Raw genomic sequence first — 20,761 nt, 5'->3', positions numbered from 1 at the left:
TGGTGATCTCATCCACTCCCGCTCTCAGTGACCCTGGTGCTAAGTGTTCCCAAGCCTGTGTCTGCAGACTAGACTTCTCCCTGCGAACCCAGCGGCCCCGAGGCATCTCCCCTGAAATCCTGCATCCAACACTGAATCCCCATTGCCCCGACCTGCTCTTTGTCCATGCACCCAGCAACCAAGCCAGAAGCCAGGGCGGTTTTTTCTGATACCTACCTACTCCCCATATCCAAAGTCAACAGGTCCTATCAGCAATTCCTCCCTCCTGTCTCGGAGTCTGTTCCTATGTCACACCTTAGTCAGGTCTTATCACCTTCTCTCAGTGTCTTCCCCTAATCCATCTCTGCACAGCAGCCAGAATGACTTTTCTATCATGATTATGTCATGCCCTTGCACAAAAAAAAGTCCACAGATGAGCCTCCATTGTTCTCGGGTTGAAGTGTGAGCTTGGCATCCAAGACCCTAACAGATCCAGTCCACTCTTGGGCTTCCTCACTACCATGGGCACCTCTCAGACACTACACTCAAGTCCTCCTCAATCTCCCGCCAAGCACCTCACTACATTTGCCAATGCCTCACTTCCCTTCTGTACCAGCTCATTCCTCAAAGGCTGACTCTGTACTTGGGGAACACATGGGGGCGGCTGCCTGGCTCATAAGAACTGCCTCTTGTCTGAGAATGATCTGGAACAAACAGATAGGTTCCCAAAACCATGTCCCTTGGACTCACAGCAGATTATGCTTTAAACCCCTGTATACTTGACCAAAGCTAGGCCAAACTGATTCTCTTGTCTGAGCACTTGAAACTTGGAATTGAGAGTTTGGAAGTCCTGGTTATAGAGAGTCCCATCAGTGCCCCTAAATAACAGGATGCTAGATGTGAAATGCCTGACCTCTGGCTGCTGGGACTGCCTGCTTCCTGCTGTCCCTTTGATTCTATGCAACAGCATAGAATCCTTTCTCCCCCAAACTCCTTTCTATTGCTTGCAATTGAAAATAGCTTAACTCAAGTCTTTTCCATCTTAAAACTAGCTCCCTTGTGCAAGAATCTGAGGATACAGAATAAGACACAGCCTGGGGCCTCAGGGAGCTCCCAGTTTAGCTATGGGGGCAGGCATAGTAAGGGGCAAGTACAAACTGTCATAGAGATTAAAATAAGCCTGTAAATCCCAGCACTTTGGGAGGCAGAGGCAGGAGGATTACTAAAGTCTAGGAGTTCAAGACAAGCCTGGGTGATACAGTGAGACGCCATCTCTACAGAAAATAGCCATGCACAGTGGCACATGCATGTATTCCCAGCTACTTGGGAGGCTGAGATGGGAGGATCACTTAAGCACAGGAGGTGGAGGCTACAGTGAGCTGTGATAGCCCCACCATACTGCAGCTTGGGTGATAGAGAAAGACCCTGTGGCAAAAAAAAAAAAAAAAAAAAAAGGTGGCCAGGTGCGGTGGCTCACACCTGTAATCCTACCACTTTGGGAGGCCGAGTCACCTTTTGGAGGGCAGATCACCTGAGGTCAGCAGTTTGAGACCAACCTGGCCAGTATGGAAAAACCCCATCTCTACTAAAAATACAAAAATTAGCTGGGTGTGGTGGTGGGTGCCTGTAATCCCAGCTACTTGGGAGGCTGAGGTGGGAGAATCGCTTGAACATGGGGGGTGGAGGTTGCAGTGAGCCAAGATTGCGCCACTGCACTCCAGCCTGGGCAACAAGACCAAGACTCCGTCTCAAAACAAACAAACAAAAAGATGAAAACAAAATGTGGACAGGACAATACTAGAGAAGGGCTCATGGAAGGTGTTGTGGAGGGGGGAACATCTGAGCAGTGTCTTCTAGCTCTGAGAGATAAAGCCCAGCTCCAGAAAAATAAAAATGAGTCACAATTTTTTATTTTTATTCAAAATGAAAATAGATTTATTAATTCCTGTGAAAAACATATTATAACCAGATTACCCACTTTATTTATAGGAAAACAATTCATTAAGAAGCTGGCTGGGCACAGTGGCTCACGCCTGTAATCCCAGCACTTTGGGAAGCCAAGGCGGGCAGATTACCTGACATCAAGAGTTTGAGACCTGGCCAACATGGCGAAACCCCGTCTCTACTAAAAATATAAAAATTAGTGGCCGGGTGCAGTGGCTTTTGCCTGTAATCCCAGCACTTTGGGAGGCCGAGGCAGGTGGATCATGAAATCAGGAGATCGAGACCATCCTGGCTAACACAGTGAAACCCTGACTCTACTAAAAATACAAAAAATTAGCCGGGCGTGGTAGCAGACACCTGCAATCCCAGCTACTTGGGAGGCTGAGGCAGGAGAATCACTTGAACCTGGGAGGCGGAGGTTGCAGTGAGCCAAGATGTGCCATTGCGCTCCAGCCTGGGCAACAGAGTGAGACTCCGTCTCAGGAGAAAAAAAAGAAAAATGAAAAAAGAAAAAATGAAGCTTGGCACTGGTTTTCACCTGCACAAATGTTACCATCTGGGCATATTTGAAATGCTGGCAGGTAGGCAGGCCATCACAGTCATAGAGGATTTAGGAGAAGAGTAGCATAGGCAGGGGGACCAATGTGAGCAAAGGTGCCTGGGGAAACTGCATGGCAAGTGGTGGGAGGGAGAATAACATTTAGTTCGAGAGTAAAGTAGGGGAAGGCAAGAAAAGAAACCAAGAGGCCCGGAGGCATGATCACAGAGGGCCTTATAGCCACACTCAAGCCTTTGTTTGGCTTTATCCTGAGAACAGCAGGGAACCATTGAGAGTTATTGAGCAAGGGAGGGTCATTGTCACTTTGCTGGCTAGTGTCAGGAAAGTAAGGTTTACTCCATCCCTGACCAACCTTTAAGCCCCAGCCACCTCTGTCCCTGAGGTTCGAGGAACCCCCGTGTCATAACCACTGTCCTTAAGCTGTCAGGCATGGAGGGAATGGGGAGAGTCCAAAGATGGGAGCTCAGAGGGAGAAGTTGTCCCTGCTACCCTCTGTCCCCAGCTCGCCAGTCCCAGGCTGAATGTAATTGTCCTCGATGAAGCCATCATCATCCTCATCTTCAGCCACCTGTGGGCGGCCCCCCCTTCCTGTCCCAGGCAGTGGGCGGTGCCGGTAGCTGGCATGGTATCGGCGGCAGAGGTGGCATTTGGCAGCCAGTGCGATGAGGAGCGAGAGGACCACAGCCCCCAGCACAAATCCTACCAGCACAGGCCACGCCCGAGCCCCAGTGCCTGGGCCAGGGGCCACAGCAGATGCTGTGGGGAGCTCCGAGGGCCCCACAAGTGCTGCAGAGAAAGGGATAGCATTATAGGTGGGCCCCAGAGGGGGCTCCCTGGAGAAACCAACAGGAGTGCGGGTAGGGTCCTTCCCCCAAACCCAGCCTCTAAGGGGAAGCCCCTCACCCCCATCATCCTCCCACTGTCACTCACTTTTGTTTGTCTCATTCATGGAGGGGCCTGATGACACCAGTGAGTCTCAGCCTCAACCAGAAAGAGCCCTGGCTCTGAGGACGCCCCCAGATGCCAGGCAGCCCCAGGGCACAAGTCCTAGAAAATAACGTAGGTATGGGTGTCAGGGACGGTCACAGGGTGCACTTTCCAGGTCACACTCACAGCCATGGTAGTGCTGCACAAACTCTGGGGACTGGACAACTGACCACACCAGTTGTCCACAGAAGAGAAACAAGCTGAGCCTACAGAAACTGGCTATTTGTAAGGGACCATCACAGGGTTTTGCTCTGGAAGATGCTAAAAAAAAAAAAATAACTAAATTGTAGAACTTACTGAGCATTCCTTGTAATTCAAGCACCAGGCATCATGCTCACAAAACCCAGTAAGGTAGGTATAAACATTATCCCCACTTTATAGATGAGGGCTCTGAGGCTGAAAAAGGTGAACTGACTCAACCAAAGTCCCCAGATTTGAACCCAGAGCCCAGTCTGTTGCACTGCTTGGTAAGCTAAGGATGGGAGACAGGGGCAGAGGTGGGTCCTGGCTCCCAAAGGTCAGAAAACAGCAATTGCTTGGCGCTACCCAGCCAAAGCGGAGACTACATATGGGGAGAGTGATGCAAGTCCCAGCTGAGGACAGGGGCCCTGGACACAGCCAGAGCAGCCCTGGCCCTTCTGCCTCTAAGTTGAAAGCAGCTGCTGCCCACCTCTACTCTCAGCCCTTCAAGCAAATCCCTGTCCATTCACCTCTACTTACAGGAGGCCCACACTCTGCCCCTAGAGGGAGGCTCAAGCCAGGGAGTATTCAAATGAGGATCACCTGAATCAGGAAATTATCACCCAGGGCTGGGGACACCTACAGGAGAAACACTTCAATTAGGGGAGTAGCTGGAGGAAGATCATCCAGGCTTGGAAACACCTGGAGTGTCTGGAGGAGGCACACCTGAATCTGGGGAGTATCTAGAGGAGGAGCATGAAAGTTAGAAGTACCTGGCAGACGAAGAGCTAGGGCAGGAGCGTATCTGCAGGTGGAGCACCTGAACCAAGGGAGTCCTTGGGGGCAGAGTAGCCTGGCTAGGAAAGTACTAAGGAGAGAAGCTGAGGGGAGTACCCCAGTATATTCTTTGATACAAGTGCCTTCAAAATTCCCCCCCACCTCCTCACGTCCAACCTGGCATCAAGCCCCATCATCTCTTCCACTAAACATCTCTGGAATGACAATACCCTTCTCTCCACCCCTCTGCCACAGCTGAGTCCAAGCCACCTTCCTCTTGTACTCTAGCCATAATCTCCTAACTGGTCTCCCCACCTCTGGTCTCTTCCCTGGAGTGATTGGCCTAGAACCCAACTCTGACCCCATCACTAGCCTGGTTAAAATTCCTTTAAACGCTCCCCATTCCCCACAGTGCCTTGCAATCCAGCACATGGCCCTCAAGCCAAACTCTTCTTCCTCTTCTCCACAGTTCCCTCCCCAGCACTCCAGACAGACACACACGCCACCCTCCCACTCACCCACCCTCCTCCCTGGCCACACCCTCCTCAGTTTTTGGGGCCCCAGTCTGTCAAGGCCAAATCAGACCATACCTGCCTGTGAGGTTGTCCCTGGACCTACCCTGGGTGACCTGTCACCATCCTGCCCAGTCAACCATCAGTCAGAACCAGTCATTGCTAGGCGGGCAGCTCCCCGTGGTCAAGTGCTGGCTGATGGATCTGTACCCTCGTGCTGCAGGGAGCTGGGCACTCAGCCGCTCAGTGTGGTGCTTGTGACATTAACGAGGGGAGCAGGAGAGACGTCCTAGGAAGGAGAGGTCACCTGCTCATTCATTTCTCAGCCTGCTGTGGGCCTCATCCTAGCACTAGGTCCGCAAAACATGAGAATGTGTAACACTGGAATGAACTGAATTCAATCTGACGTTTCTAAGGTTGTACTCCTATTCCTTTCCTCCCTGCCCTGTGAATTCTTCCCAAGAAGACACACACACACTAACCTTCCAAGGGCACATATACACTCCCCAACAAGCCTCTGAACTCACAGCCCACACTGACCTGCCCATCCCCCATACACACATACGCATAGTCGCCCCTCCCCCCAGGTCACACTTTCCTCCACCAACAAACACACCCTCTGACATGCACAGACACCTACCCCCACTCTGATGTGTAGCTTCTTTCCCGCTGCCAGGAGCCCCTGAGGATCTGTGCAGAGCCTGGGTACCCCCTCCCCGGCCCCCCCGAGCCTTCTGTTCCCACCTCAAGAACTGTGCACAGTCCGCGGAGTAAGCTTCCGGCTGGGGCCGGCAGAACCTGGACAGGTGGGCGGGTCAAGGCCAAGCTTGACTCACCTGCGGAGGCAGTGGGCGGGGCCGAAGTTGCAGGTCGGGCAGAAGGGCCGGCTGCGGCAGCGCCTCCAGTGGGGAGGGATCATTCTACGTCTCCCCCAGGCTTTTGCCAAGAACTTTATGGGTGTAGACCTCACCCTCACCCCCCAATGCTGAGGGTTTGTACAGCTGGGATCCAGAGAAGGGTCCAGCGGCCCCTAGAGAGGCAGACACCTCAGCGGGCAGATGCTCAGGCTGATAAACAACTGAATGTCCGGTGACTGGTACAAAGGCCAGAGTTGAAGCAGGAGCTTTGCAGGCCTGTAAGGGTGGTGGGCTGGAACCAGAGCGGGTGGGGAGGGCATTCTTTCCAGGCAAAGCCAGAAGGACCAAGAACTGTCCCAAATTGCCTGCAAATGGGTGTGTAACTGTGTAGGGGGTGAGTGGTGGATCTGGATGGGGGCTCAACCTTCATCTGGATCTCAGGATTCTGTGACCCCACAAGCCAGCCTCTGAAGCTCTCCCGGGTGCTCTCTGATTCCCTTTAGCTTTACTCCTCGTCTCTGGGCCTGGTGCCCCCTGTTCTTCAAGTTCCAGTTCAGGAATCACCTTCCCTGAGCCCTCCCTCTACCCTGCAAGCCCCTACTCTTCCACGCCCAGAGCACCCACAGCATTCCTCATTATCCTGTGATTATTCGCTTTCCCAGGGCGGGGCCAGGCTTTGACAGCCTGTGGCTCCCAGCACAGTACTGAATCAGGCCAGGCTCCCCGTAACTACCTAAGGGAAGAAGGACAGCATGTGCCAAGGCCTGGAGGCCCCGAATTCACAAGGAGAGACAGGGCACAGTGGGAACAAGGGCTGCAGAGAGGCCAGGCATGGTGGCTCACGCCTGTAATCCCAGCACTTTGGGAGGCCAAAGCGGGTTGATTGCTTGAGCCCGTGAGTTGGAGATCAGCCTGGGCAACATAGGGAGACCCCATCTCTACTACAAACACAAAAATTAGTTGGGTGTGATAATGCTCACCTGTAGTCCTAGCTACTGGGGAAGCTGAGGTGGGAGGACTGCCAGAGCCCAGAAGTTTTAGACTACAGTGAGCCATGATTGCGCCATTACACTCCAGCCTGGGCTACAGAGCAAGACCCTGTCTCAAAAAAATAAAAGGGGGGGTACAGAGAGGAGATGCAAACAAGGCATGGTAGAACTGTGGCTGGAAGGTGGAGGCCAGTTCACACTTGGCCTTGAAAATCTTAGATTGAAATCTGAACCTTCAGGGCATCCCTTCCCACCTATCCTGCCTCCTCTGCTGCAGCTATACCAAACTATTTTCTTTTTTCTATTTTCTTTTTTTTTGAGTCTCTGTCACCCAGGTTAGAGTACAGTGGTGCTATCTCAGTTCACTGCAACCTGCGGCCCTGGGGTTCAAGCGATTCTCCTGCCTCAGCCTCCGGAGTGGCTAGATTACAGGCATGCACCACCACACCCAGCTAATTTTTGTATTCCTAGGAGAGACAGGTTTTTGCCATGTTGGCCAGGCTGGTCTCGAACTCCTGACCTCAAGTGATCTGCCCGCCCCAGCCTTCCAAGTGCTGGGATTACAGGCATGAGCCACTGCGCCCGGCCACCAAACTCTCTTCTATTCCCTGAACCCACCATGCCCTCTCATCTCCCTGGCTCTGCTCCCTTCTCCTGGGACTCCTGCCTTCCCCACTCTCCACTGCACCCCTGCAGATGATGGCCCTTCTCCCCTATATCCTGAACCATGTCGGGTGTGATTTTCTCTTTAGTTTCCCCCAACCTGTAAACCCTGGGAGTGGGCTCTGCATTGGTCTTGTTTCCATCATATCCCCCATATCTAAAATGGCAACAGTATACTCTTCTGAAACAAATTTGAGGAAAGAGAGGATTATCCTGGATGGGGCAATGAGGCACCAAGGAGGGCTTAGGGTTTTACTTTGTTTTTGAAGCAAGGAAATCATGAGATTCAACTGATATTCATTGAGCACCTACCACGTCCTAGACACTGTGCCAGGTTTTGTTAAATTGAGGTGTTCATATACCATAACCTAATTCATATAACATAAAATTCCCCATGTTAGCCATTTCCTGGTACACGGTTCAGTAGTGTGTAGTACATTCATAATGTCATGCAACCATCACTCTAGTTCTAAAACATTTTCATCACCCCAAAGGGATACCCCTGACCAATTAAGCAGTATTTCCCACGTCCCTTTTCCCCCAGTCTTTCACGACCATTAATTTGCTTTCAGTCTCTATGGATTTGCCTGTTCTGGATATTTCTTATAAATGGAATCACATTTATGCCAGCTTTTTAATGAACTGTTTCACTTAATCCTTGTAACCATGCTATGAGGTAGATGTTAACTGTCCCCTTAATGGAAAAGGAAAATGAGGCTGTGAGAAGGTAATTGGCATGAAGTCCTGCAGAGGAAAACAAGCAGAGGGTCTTCACATCCATCATTCAGTAATTTATTCAATGAATATTTTTTGAATGGCCACCAGAGTCACAGCCAGCCCATATGTCACACATTGCTGAAAAGCAGATGGCTAGCTGCTGGACGGCCCCACATCGTGGAGAACAGAGGGCAAACTGGGTATCAGCACCCACGGCTCCTCAGCCAAGAGCTCTGATGTAGTGAACAACCTTTACAACCTTCTGTGGCAGCCCCGGCAACCATGTGGTAGGCTCTGTGCTAGCTTGTGGGACAATTTCTGCCGCCATAAAGCTTCCATTCTGGTGGATAAGACGAACAATACACAAAGAAATAAATAAGATTATTTCAGATAACAGTAAGTGTTGGGAAGAAAACAGCTTGGTGATAGCTCCATGTGAACATGAGGCAGCTGCTACTTTAGATAGTCGGAAGAGGGGACTCACTGAAGAGGGCACATTGGAGCTGAGATCTGCCTAAGAGTGAGACAGCGATTGTGCCAATATCTGGGGGCAGAGCATTCCAGCTAAAGGGAACCGCCAGCACAAATGCTGAGATGCAGGAGCACGGCTGGCTTGTTCAACTACAGCAAGGCAGCCGCTGGATGGAGTGCAGAAAGATGGGGGCAGATCTGAGGGGCTACACCAGGTGATGTCAGGAGCTATTCCTGAGGGGCCTCATCGGATCTCTCCGGGAGACAGGAAGTCACTGGGCATGTGAGCAGAGGACTGCTCTTTGCATTGTAAAGGAACCGGTCTGTCTTCTGCATGAAGTATGGACCAGGGGAGGCCAGGGTAGAAGCAGAAGGCCAGTTAGAAGGCTGCTGCAATCATCGAGGGGAAAGGACATGTGGCAGCCGGGAAGTCTGGTGAAGGTGGGGACAAGTGCTCAGACTCCAGATATATCTGAAGGTAAAGTTGACATGATTGGCTGATTAAATGTGGGGCTTGAGAAAAAGAAAGGATTCAAGAATAACTCCAAAGTTTTGGCCTGAGCAACTGGAAGACTGGAGCTGTCGTTTAATGAAGTGGGAGGAGTCTGGGAGGGAAACTAGGACCTCAGTTTTGGACACATTGGATGCCTGTGAGCCATCCGGTAGCATCCTGAGTAGAGCGTAGCGTCAAGTGGCCTGGATGCAACGGGCGGTGGGGACTAGAAATATACACTTAGGAACCAACAAAACATAGATGATTGTCAAAGCCAGGCATCTGGATGAGATCCTCAAGGATAAGTGTAGAGAGAGAGGAGCCCTGGAATGTGCCAGGAGTAGAGGTGAGGGTGGGGAGGAAAAGCAGGAAAGGAGACCAGGGAGGGGCCCACAAAGTAGGAGGCAAATGTGGGAGAGTCCTGGCCAGGGAAGAAAGCGTTTCAAGGGCAAGGGCTCAGCTAGCTTGGTTAGTCAAATGCTGCAGGAAGGTTTTTGAAGATAAGGAGTGAGAATTGACCTTTGAAATTGGCAAAGTGGAGATCACCAGTGACCTTGACAAGAGCAGGGGTTTTTCGTTTTTTGGTTTGGTTTGGTTTGGTCTTTTTTTTTTTTTTTTGGAGATGAAGTCTTGCTCTGTAGCCCAGGCTGGAGTGCAGTGGCATGATCTCAGTTCTCTGCAACCTCTGCCTCCCAGGTTCAAGCGATTCTCCTGCCTCAGCCTCCCAAGTAGCTGGGAATACAGGCGCACGCCGCCACACCTGGCTAATTTCTGTAGTAGAGATGGGGTTTCACCATGTTGGCCAGGCTGGTCTTGAACCCCCGACCTCAAGCAATCCGCCTGCCTCGGCCTCCCAAAGTGCTGGTATTATAGGCGCGAGCCACTGTGCCCAGCAATGAGAGCAGTTTTAAGAGACAAGAGAGTGTTCTGGGGACAACCGCCTGATTGGAGTGAAGCATAAGTATGGGACCAGAGGAAGTGGAGGCCACGCCTCCAAGGAACTTTGCTATAAAAGGAGCAGAGACATGGGACTGACCCTGGAGATGGGTGTGGGACTAAGGGAGGATTTTGCTTTAAGGGGAGGAGCTGTTAAACCATGTGTGTAATGCTGGCCAGAATAAGCCAGGAGAGACCGGAAACTGATGATGCAGAAGGAAGAGAAGGGACAAGGCAAGTGTGGAGTCCCTGAGGAATCGAGAGGGTGGGGTCAAGGGCACGGGGAGGGTTGGCAGCAGAGTCCCTCTGAGTCACAGGAGGAAGGTGGCTTAGACAGGTGACATGCACTGGGTCTGCGATGGGAACCTTAGGAAGCTTTCCCCTCATGGCTTCCATTTTTCCAGAGAAATAAGAAGCAGTGTCCTCAGCTGAGTGAAGAGCAGGAAGAGGGTGCTGAGGCTGAAGAGAAGAAAACGTGTGAATTCACCACCCCAGAGCATGGCAGAGATAATGGGCCCAGCCGTGTAATGGGTTTACCAGACAGCCTCAGGCCCCCTGTAAGGTAGATGGGCATGGTCAGTTAGGGTGTCTGAGTTTTTCCTTTTCTAGTCCCTCCAAGTGCAGGTGGGGAGAAGATGGAGAGAGGGGTTTTGCCAAGATTAGGGATTTGCTGGGCAAATATGAAAAAGCAAGAAGGGGGCGGGCAAGGGAGCTGAGCTGCGGGCAAGGGAGTGGTTGTAATGATGGCCCACAGTGTCTGGTCAGGGTAAAGGAGGAAGTGGGGACAGAGGAGTGCAGAGAACCCAAAAAGGTGGTAGGATCAATGGATTTCAGGATGGATTGCTGGTGTACTAGAGACAGTGAGTAGAAAAAATAGATAAACAGGAGGTGGTGGGCAGATGGTGGCAGAAGGAAATTGAAGTTACACTAGGGGATACAGTTTGTTTTTTTGTTTTTTTTTCTTTTTTTTAGACAGAGTCTCACTCTGTCACGAGGCTGGAGTGCAGTGGCACGATCTCCGCTCACTGCAATCTCCGACTCCCTGGTTCAAGCAATTCTCCTGCCTCAAGCTCCCGAGTAGCTGGAATTACAGGCACGCACCACCACGCCCAGCTAATTTCTGTATTTTTAATAGAGTTGGGGTTTCACCATGTTGGCCAGGATAGTCTCGATCTCATGACCTCATGATCCTCCCGCCTCGGCCTCCAAAGTGCTGGGATTATAGGCGTGAGCCACTGTGCCTGGCCTGCAGGGTTTTTATTTTGTTTTGTTTTGTTTTTTTAAGAGACAGGGTCTCAGCCAGGCGCAGATATGCTCGCAGGCCAGATGCTAATAAGATGTTCCATAAAAACTTACTGGATGAATGAATGGTTAGAATTCCAGGCAGCTCACTTGCTCACTCCAGATTAAGAACTGGTGTTATGGGCTGGGCGCGGTGACACATGCCTGTAATCCCAGCACTTTGAGAAGTTGAGGCAGGCTGATCGCTTGAGCTCAGGAGCTGGAGATCAGCCTGGACAACATGGTGAAACCCCGTATCTACAAAAATAAAAAATTTAAAAAAAAATTAGCCAGACGTGGTGGTATGCACCTGTAGTCCTAGCTACTAAGGGGGCTGAGGTAGGAGGATCGCTTGAGCCCTGGATGTCAAGGCTGCAGTGAGCTGTGACTGCACCACACTGTACTCCAGCCTAGAAATGAGACTATATCTCAAAAAAAAAAAAAAAAAAAAAAAGGAACTGGTGTTAACACTTTCCACTCTTTGTACAGGGATCTCTATTCTGTTGTAAGCAGATGCCCCTTTTGAATCGGTAGAGGACACTTTCCTTCTCTTTGTAACCCTTTGGAGGAAGGCTGCCCATTTCCCAGGCTTCTGGCTTCTTCCAGCCCCAGCCTCCCAGAGAGGAATCAGCCCCTTCTTGGGACTTAGGACTGTCCTTAGGGACACCACACTCTTCCTCCTTCATTCAAGCTCCACCTTCCCAGAAGGCTGCCTTTCCCTATTCCTAGTCTGCCCTCCCTGACCTCCTAGACATGCCCTGGCATTGGAAGCATCCCTGCAGTCCCACTGAGGGCTGTGCTTGAAGGTTGGTGAAAACGAGCCCTCTGACCCAGTTATCCCTAAGAAGTCACAGTTCCCTGAGTCAGCTCAAAGGATCTATCCTCAGTGGAGCATCCCAGGAGACTGAGACTAGGGAATGTTTCGAGACACAACTTCTAGGGTTTCCTCACTTCTTCAGGAGGAGACCAGCCTATCCAGGCCCATGTATGCCATGAAATCCTGAGGGGGAGAGCTCACCAAGCCTCATGTATCACCAACCACACCACCCTGAAACTCCAGTGTGACTACCTCATGGAGTTGCCACATCAGATCTAACCTCGGGTTCATGGGACAATTTCTCCCAAAGCCACCAGCTCCACCTCACCACATCTGACCTAGGAAGATCATTAGATATCACATATGCACAGTGTAACAATGGCAGTCTATGAATCCCCTTGGTTATTATCTCTGGGGTAGCCAGGTCTCACAAGAACAGAGCTCAGCAGGCCTGCCAGGGACTCCCACACCCTCTCCTGAGGATGTCGTGTCCATGCAGCTGGCCAGAGGCCATAGACTCACTGGACAGAGCTGCCCCTCCCAGCCATGCCTCCCTGGGCCCCTGCAATGCCAACAGTCATCTCTGAACAGTCATCTCTGCCACATTCTTGCTTTCTCATGGGGGCCCTGTTAGAAAGGGGAAAGGAGGAAAGCTGGTGCCCACCTGAGACCCCAGCTCTGAGACTCCAGGGCTGTTGGAGCAGTTCCCATAGAGAAATCCTCTGGGGGCAGGCACCACTTAAGCCTGTAGGAGAGGCCTCTCCCCAAGAGAGCAGAAAGCCCACACCTGTGTGCTGGTGCAGTAGTTCACTCCGACCCCCCAGTGGGAACAAGTGTCCCTTCCTTAGGGTGCCGGCAAGGGTGGAGCCGGCAAAGCACCAATATGCCTTCAGGGAGAAAGGGCTAGGGAAAGAGGAGTTGGGACACTGCCTTCAAGCCTTTCCTTGTCATCCCTGCGTCACCACGAAATAAATCATGCATCATGAGCACTAATGGACTTGTGTTGTCACTACCTCTTATCCTCAAAGTAAGACTGAAGCCAGGGGTGGTAGCACACACCTATAGTCCCAGCTACTCAGGAAGCTGAGGTGGGAGGATTGCTTGAACCCAGGAGTTTGAGGCTGCAGCAAGCTATGATTGCACCACTGCACTCCAGCCTGGGCAATAGAGCGAGACTCTGTCTCTAAAGTAATAATAATAATAATAATAATAATAATAAACAAAGTAAGACTGAATAACCAGAAAGCAACCCCCATGTGCAGCTCCTGCAAAGAATGCACGGCTGTGGCTGGGCCAGCTTTCCCTCATAGAATGTGTTTTGTATGCTAAGTAGGCTGCTGTTGTTTGAGGCAGAAAGACAATGAGTCACTTGTGTCTCGTGCTATTGGGTGAGCTATTCTTCTAGGATCTCCGAGTGACCTGGGGTGAAGCAAGGACCTGGTGGAACTTAAAGGCAAGACATCCTTAAAATTCATGCCTGCCCATCTTTCCTGGTCGGCCCTTGTCTTTTAAAGGGCACCACTCCATCATCACACAGCACAGAGCTGACCTCATTGTTTTCCAGAATAAAATCTCAGATGCATGCTGGACACAAAAGCACTGGTTTTCTTAAATCATGTTTAAGAGTTTGAGGGATGACATGCAGATGATAGCAGCCTCCCTGGGTGTGCTGGCAGAGACTGTTAGCCTTCTTCCTGTCTAGGTAGTATAGTCTAACAGGCCTTGGGTATAGTTAAGCTCTCTGGCTGTCGATCAAACTGTCTGGGGTCAGAATTGAACACCACCACTTAACTAACCTGAGGATGCATAGGTTTCCTCATCTGCAAAATGGGGATAATAATAATGACACCCGGCCCGACGCGGTGGCTCACGCCTCTAATCCCAGCACTTAGGGAGGCCAAGGAGGGCAGATCACCTGAGGTCGGGAGTTCGAGACAAGCCTGAGCCCAACCAACACGGAGAAACCCAGCATCTACTAAAAAAAATACAAAATTAGCCTGTAATCCCAGCTACTCAGGAGGCTGACACAGGAGAATGGCTTGGACCCGGGAGGTGGTGGTTGCAGTGAGCCGAGATTGTGCCATTGCACTCCAGCCTGGGTGACAGAACAAGACTCCATCTCAAAATAATAATAGTGACACCCATCTCAAAAGGCTAAGAGTCCATGGGGTGTAGCCAACACCTTTTGCCAGCACCTGTAAATGTGTAGCAACTGTTAGTCATTATAATTGAGGTTTGTTGGTGTTCTAGCATAAGATTCTGCATTGCTGTGTAAATTCCATTCTGACCAAAGTGGGTAAAAGTCTGTTATGCTTTACTAAATACACTCTGAGCTTCTAACTGCCTGAACCCTATGTGGGGGTTGATTTCAGTTTCTGACCTCACAGGACTCCTCTGGGCCAAATGGCCTTTGTCAAGCAGTTTCTATAAAAGGGACTTCTTTCAAAGCCTTGTTGAATTAACTGGGGCTTCCTTTAAATAAAGGCTTGTTTTTAGAAGCTTTCTTTTTCCAACAAGGAAAAGAACACAATGGATTCCAAGTAATATCCAGTCCTCATCACAGCTTGTCACAAGCACCTGGCATGTCTTTTCTGACCAGCGTGAAAATACACACGCATGCGCGCGCGCACACACACACACACACACACACACACGCTTCAGGGACACAGACTCAGCCTGATGCTCCAAAAGCATTTACTGCAAACTTCCTCTCACTACAGAGTTATTTCCTGGAAGAACAACAAAAATTGTTTTGGAATTGACAGTATGGCTTTGGTTGCTGCTGAAGTTAAGTGAAAGTACCATTGTTACTATTAACCTAAACAAAATCTTAAAAGAATTACTTTCTTTTCCTTTTCTTTTCTTTTTTTTTTCTGTTTTTTGGACAACAACAACAAAAAAGAAATTTTCCTTTCTTTGCTGATCAATATGAAGAATGATTTATCAGTAAAGTCAATTTCAGGCAAAGGTAGAACTTAGGAATTGGGTTAAAGTGTTGCTTATTTCAACCAAAAGAAAACGTTCTAGTTTGTTTGGGCAGCATGTACGTGGTTCTTGGAAAAGCAATTGTGACAAACAGTACAGAGAGTTAAGGCACTTACGGCATATACAAAGATGCCAGCATTTGGAGCTGCACATAACAAAGAAATATCTTAAATGCTTTTCAAAATATTCTAGGAGCCAAGACACAAGGGCATGCTTTAGGAGAACATAGGAATGTAATTTGGGAGGAAAATTGGAACTACTCCTTCCCTTTAAAATCACTGAGCAAAACAAAGCAGCATTCTACTTCACATACTGACTTTACATAGCTTATATGTAATAGTTTGACTTTAAGAAGCAAAGATGGGACTCTTTTTGGTTTTTGGTTTTTTTTGAGACGGAGTCTCGCTCTGTCGCCCGGGCTGGAGTGCAGTGGCGCGATCTCAGCTCACTGCAAGCTCCGCCTCCGGGGTTTACGCCATTCTCCTGCCTCAGCCTCCCAAGTAACTGGGATTACAGGCGCCCGCCATCTCGCCCGGCTAGTTTTTTGTATTTTTTAGTAGAGACGGGGTTTCACCGTGTTAGCCAGGATGGTCTCGATCTCCTGACCTCGTGATCCACCCGTCTCGGCCTCCCAAAGTGCTGGGATTACAGGCTTGAGCCACCGCGCCCGGCCAAAGATGGGACTCTTACTGTTTATGTTTTATTTATTGCTTTTTATTTTTTGAGACAAAGTCCCACTCTGTCACCCAGGCTGGAGTGCAGTGGCATGATCTCAGCTCACTGCAACCTCTGCCTCTTGGGTTCAAGCAATTCTTGTGCCTCAGCCTCCCAAGTAGCTGGGACTACAGGTGTGTGCCACCACATCTGGCTAATCTTTTTGTATTTTTAGTAGACATGGGGTTTCACTATGTTGGCCAGGGTGGTCTTGAACTCCTGGCCTCAGGCAATCTGCCTGCCTCGACCTCCCAAAGTGCTGGGATTACAGGCATGAGTCACTGTGCCGGGCCTCTCACTGTTTATTTTGAAAACTAACTGCATGGTCACCCATGTAACCCACCCCAGTCTGGCAAGTTCAATTGGAAGAGGTCTCTGTTACTTAGAATAGTACCAACTTGACTGTTTAATCCAGATAGCCCTGACTTCATTTTTGGGGAGCAACTTGGAGAGGTTCATTCTTTCCCCCCGACTCATCCTCTGTTGATCCAGTCACAAATTTCACCAGCTTTTTTGTGCATAATTTGCACAACAATTTCACCCAAATGGATCTCAACTGAGCCATCATTTCTGCAAGAAGACTATGGAGTTTGTCTATAGAGAAAATTAAATCAAATTCATAGACATTTTTAAGAGTCTGTCAGCCGGGCGTGGTGGCTCAAGCCTGTAATCCCAGCACTTTGGGAGGCCGAGACGGGTGAATCACGAGGTCAGGAGATCAAGACCATCCTGGCTAACACGGTGAAACCCTGTCTCTACTAAAAAATACAAAAAACTAGCCGGACGAGGTGGCGGGCGCCTGTAGTCCTAGCTACTCGGGAGGCTGAGGCAGGAGAATGGCGTAAACCCCGGAGGCAGAGCTTGCAGTGAGCTGAGATCCAGCCACTGCACTCCAGCCTGGGCGACAGAGCCAGACTCCGTCTCAAAAAAAAAAAAAAAGAGTCTGTCAAATGTTTCCACATGTATTTACATGTGGTCTAAAACCCTAAGGACATTGTAAGAAGCCACACAAAAGACCCAAATGAATGTTCTAAGGGGCATAAATCAGTTGTCTGAGCCACCTGTTAAGGGAAATGAGTGGAACTTGGAGAGTCAGGCTTTCCTGTCCCTCTTGATCATGACAGTCACTTGGAGAACAGTGAGTCCAACTCGCTGGAGTGGCCACAGGGTATGGACCTTTACTTTCCTAACATAAAAGAAAAAATAAATCTTTGGTTTCCAAATGAGCACTGCCACCAAAGTGGAACTTAATACCACAACAGATATTCGCCCTGTGCAAACACAAGTTGAGCACCCCTAATCCGAAAATGTGAAATCCGAAATGCTCCCAAATTTGAAACTTTTTGAGCACTTTGTGATGCCACAAGTGGAAAATCCACATCTGACCTCATGTGATGGGTCATATATATCATATGAAATATTGTTTAAAATTACCTCCAGGCGGCCGGGCGCGGTGGCTCAAGCCTGTAATCCCAGCACTTTGGGAGGCCGAGACGGGCGGATCACGAGGTCGGGAGATCGAGACCGTCCTGGCTAACACGGTGAAACCCTGTCTCTACTAAAAATACAAAAAAACTAGCCGGGCGAGGTGGCGGGCGCCTGTAGTCCCAGCTACTCGGGAGGCTGAGGCAGGAGAATGGCATAAACCTGGGAGACGGAGCTTGCAGTGAGCTGAGATCCGGCCACTGTACTCCAGCCTGGGTGACAGAGCGAGACTCCGTCTCAAAAAAAAAAAAAAAAAAATTACCTCCAGGCTATGTGTATAAGGTATGCATGAAACATAAATGGATTTCATATTTAGACTTGGGTCTTATCCCTAAAATATTTCATTATGTATATGCAAATATCCCAAAATTCAGAAAAGTCTGAAATCTGAACACTCCTTGTCCCTAGCATTTTGGATAAGGGATACTCAACGTGTACAAGCAGTATGAATATATATTCCTATTTTTTCTTTTTTAGGCAAATGCTAACATACAACATACACTTTTGTACCTGCTTTTTATCACTTACTAATTAGTATGTCTTGGAGAGCTTTTAAAAACCAGTATATAGACTTGGAGAGTTTCCTCAACAAATTTCACAGCTGTTATATTTTACTGTATAGCTACATCAAAATTTATTTAACCATTTCCCCATTGATTGACACATGAATTGTTCCTAATCTCCTGCCATTACATATAATGCTACAATGAATAACCATGACATTTGTTGTGCTATGGGAGTATATCTGCAGGATAAAGTCCCAAGAATGCAATTGTGAGTCAAGGATACATGTGCTCATGAATTTTTTTTTTTTTTTTTTTTTTTTTTTTTTTTTGTAGTCCTGGCTGGAGGGCAGTGGCGCGATCTCAGCTCACTGTAAGCTCCGCCTCCCGGGTTCACGCCATTCTCCTGCCTCAGCCTCATAAGTAGCTGGGACTACAGGCGCACACCACCATGCCCGGCTAATTCTTTGTGTTTTTAGTAGAGACAGGGTTTCACCGTGTTAGCCAGGATGATCTCGATTTCCTGACCTCGTGATCCGCCTGCCTTGGCCTCCCAAAGTGCTGGGATTACAGGCGTGAGCCACCGCCCCTGGCCTTGTTCATGAATTTGACAGATATTCCCAAGTTGCCCTCCATCAGAGTTACATCAACATGCCTATATAGCACATGCCTATTTCCCCACGACCTTGTCAAGAATGTATGTTATAAAACTCCCAGACTTCTGCCAAACTGATAGGTGAGAACGGTAGTGAGGAAGAGTTTTGTTTTTATTTTTATTTTTGAGATGGAGTCTAGCTCTGTTACCCAGGCTGGATTGCAGTGGCGCGATCTCAGTTCCACTGCAACCTCCACCTCCCGGGTCCAGGCGATTCTCCTACCTCAGCTTCCTGAGTAGCTGGGATTACAGGTATGTTCCACCACGCCCGGCTAATTTTTGTATTTTTGGTAGAGACGGGGTTTCACCATGTTGGCCAGGCTGGTCTCGAACTCCTGGCCTCAAGTGATCTGCCTGCCTTGGCCTCCCAAAGTGCTGGGATTACAGGTGTTAGCCACTGCGCCCGGCTGTTAAAAAATAAATTACCTTGAGTTGGCCGGGGGCCTTGAGTTTAACTCTATCATTATCAGTTGAGTTTGTTTTGGGTTTGGAGGTTAACCCTCCAATGTGTAGAACTTCATATTTGCATTATTTTTAGCCTATAATTTTCCAGTGACTGAGACTTCAAGATGTGCATTATGGCTTAAGTCTTCTTATACATCTGCAACAGCAGATGTATACACAATCCACTCAAAATTTGTCTGTGCAGTAATATTTCATTTGGGACATATTGTTTGTAAATTGATGCTATTTAAATTACTTGCAGCATAATCTCAACACATGTAAAAATACTTTTACACTTGTAGGGTATTGTTTTATAATACAAATTATTGTGTACAAACTCTGTTAACATTTTATTTATGTACAGATCATTATTACCAGTTTTTGTTTCCCAGTTGAGAGTGGGGAAGGCAGATGGGCTCGGAGTCTTTACATGTGCCAGGATCGTGCAGTCTCAAACTTTTCCATTCGAAGCAAATACCTGTGCCAATATCTGTGTCACTTCCAAGAAGAATGAATGCTGCCTAAGTGCTCTCCATACGTTTGCAAAACGACATCAGGCCCCCCAGGTCTTCCAAGAACCAGAGGAAAAGTTCCTTTTGTTTCACAAAAGTGAATCCTGTCACACAAACAGTCCCAGCACTTTCCAGCTCCTTTTTCTTTCCAGATTCAAAGGTCTGGCACCAGGATGAGCTGAAGTCTAAGGCATCCACCACTCTCCCCCTGCTCCTACTCGCATCCCACCCAAAGCCTTGTCCAGAGAACGCTCTTCCCAGCCTGAGGCCCAGGAATGGGAGTCTCTGTGGGCCACACATTGGTGGGGAGGTCTTTCCTGATCCTTTTCTATGCTACTCCAGGAGTCAAAACCTCTCCTGAGACTTTTCAGGGAGCTTCAGAAGAACCCTGGGCCTAAACCAGCTCAACAAAGCTGCAGGGACCCAGCCTCCTGAGGAAAGTGAATGTGAGTCTGGTGCACCCAGAGGAGAATGAAGCCTTCACCGAAAAGATTCTGGGAAGATGTCCCAGGCCCAGGGGGAGGGTTTGTACTTCCAGACCTAAGTCACCTAAGCTGACACCAGGTCTCATCCATCCCAGTCATTCCATTCCGGGTCAGAGGGGTCATCGATTCAACCAGCGAGGCTGCCCATCCGACGGTTGCTCCCTCTGCTCCCTGGAAGGGCCTCTTCGTGGGCATGCTGTACCTACAGGTCTTGTTCTGTTCTGGGAACTGCCAGTGGTGGCAAGAGGTGGAGCAACGGGTGCCAGGGCAGGGAGAGGTGAGTCTGGGAGGGAAGCAGAGGCAAGATCCACAGGCCTTTAGAGACTTTGCCAAGGCAGGGGGACTGCCCCCAGGTTGTTGTCAGCCGTCAAGAGTGAGTGCACCTCCCGGGGCAGACTTCTGCTGCCCCAGTGCCCAGGGATAGACATGGGTTTGCTGCAAAATGAATGACACCTGGCAGACAATAAGCTGAAGCTTTCATTAGCAGCTTAAGCTGAGGACTATCTAGGCAACTGACACTCCCTGTGTGTTCCCCTGGGTCTGCTTAATGTGTGCCCTTGTGGAGTGACTGGCACCAAGAAAGCAAGGACTAAGTCAGAAGTTCAAGTCCCAGCCCTGCCACAGCCTCAGGGTGCCCTCGAGCACAGCGAGCCTCAGTTTTCCCATTTGTAAAATGGGAGAGGTACACAAGGTAGACTCCAAGGCTCTGTGTTGCCTGAGCCCTGTGTTCTTTTGAGTGTACGTGTTCTCAGGCCCACAAAGGTCCTTTGTGTTTCCTGTATGAACTGCTCTCTAGGAAACCCAGGTAACCACCTG

General features: G+C 49.4%; 1 protein-coding gene across 4 annotated transcripts; it reads right to left on the bottom strand.

The window, feature by feature from the left end:
- Nucleotides 1-1,909: 1,909 nt before the first annotated feature.
- On the bottom strand, nucleotides 1,910-5,989 carry C1H1orf210 (chromosome 1 C1orf210 homolog). Of its 4 annotated transcripts, XM_011763803.2 has the most exons (4): nucleotides 5,579-5,728; nucleotides 5,045-5,227; nucleotides 3,413-3,529; nucleotides 1,910-3,268 (listed from the first exon to the last, which is right to left on the bottom strand). In XM_011763803.2, the coding sequence occupies exons 3-4, from the start codon at nucleotides 3,429-3,431 to the stop codon at nucleotides 2,946-2,948; spliced, it is 342 nt and encodes a 113-aa protein (XP_011762105.1). In that variant the 5' UTR covers nucleotides 3,432-3,529; nucleotides 5,045-5,227; nucleotides 5,579-5,728; the 3' UTR covers nucleotides 1,910-2,945. The 4 variants fall into 4 exon arrangements, with proteins under 4 accessions (XP_011762105.1, XP_011762107.1, XP_011762104.1 ...); XM_011763805.3 differs by lacking the exons at nucleotides 5,045-5,227; nucleotides 5,579-5,728 and adding an exon at nucleotides 5,775-5,989; XM_011763802.2 differs by lacking the exon at nucleotides 5,045-5,227 and having other exon boundaries at nucleotides 5,579-5,727.
- Nucleotides 5,990-20,761: the final 14,772 nt, after the last annotated feature.

The sequence above is a fragment of the Macaca nemestrina genome, chromosome 1, assembly GCF_043159975.1.
Source record: "Macaca nemestrina isolate mMacNem1 chromosome 1, mMacNem.hap1, whole genome shotgun sequence".
Classification (NCBI taxonomy): domain Eukaryota; kingdom Metazoa; phylum Chordata; class Mammalia; order Primates; family Cercopithecidae; genus Macaca; species Macaca nemestrina.
The sequence above is the reverse complement of the archived record's forward strand: the minus strand, read 5'-3'. Positions and strand labels throughout refer to the sequence as shown.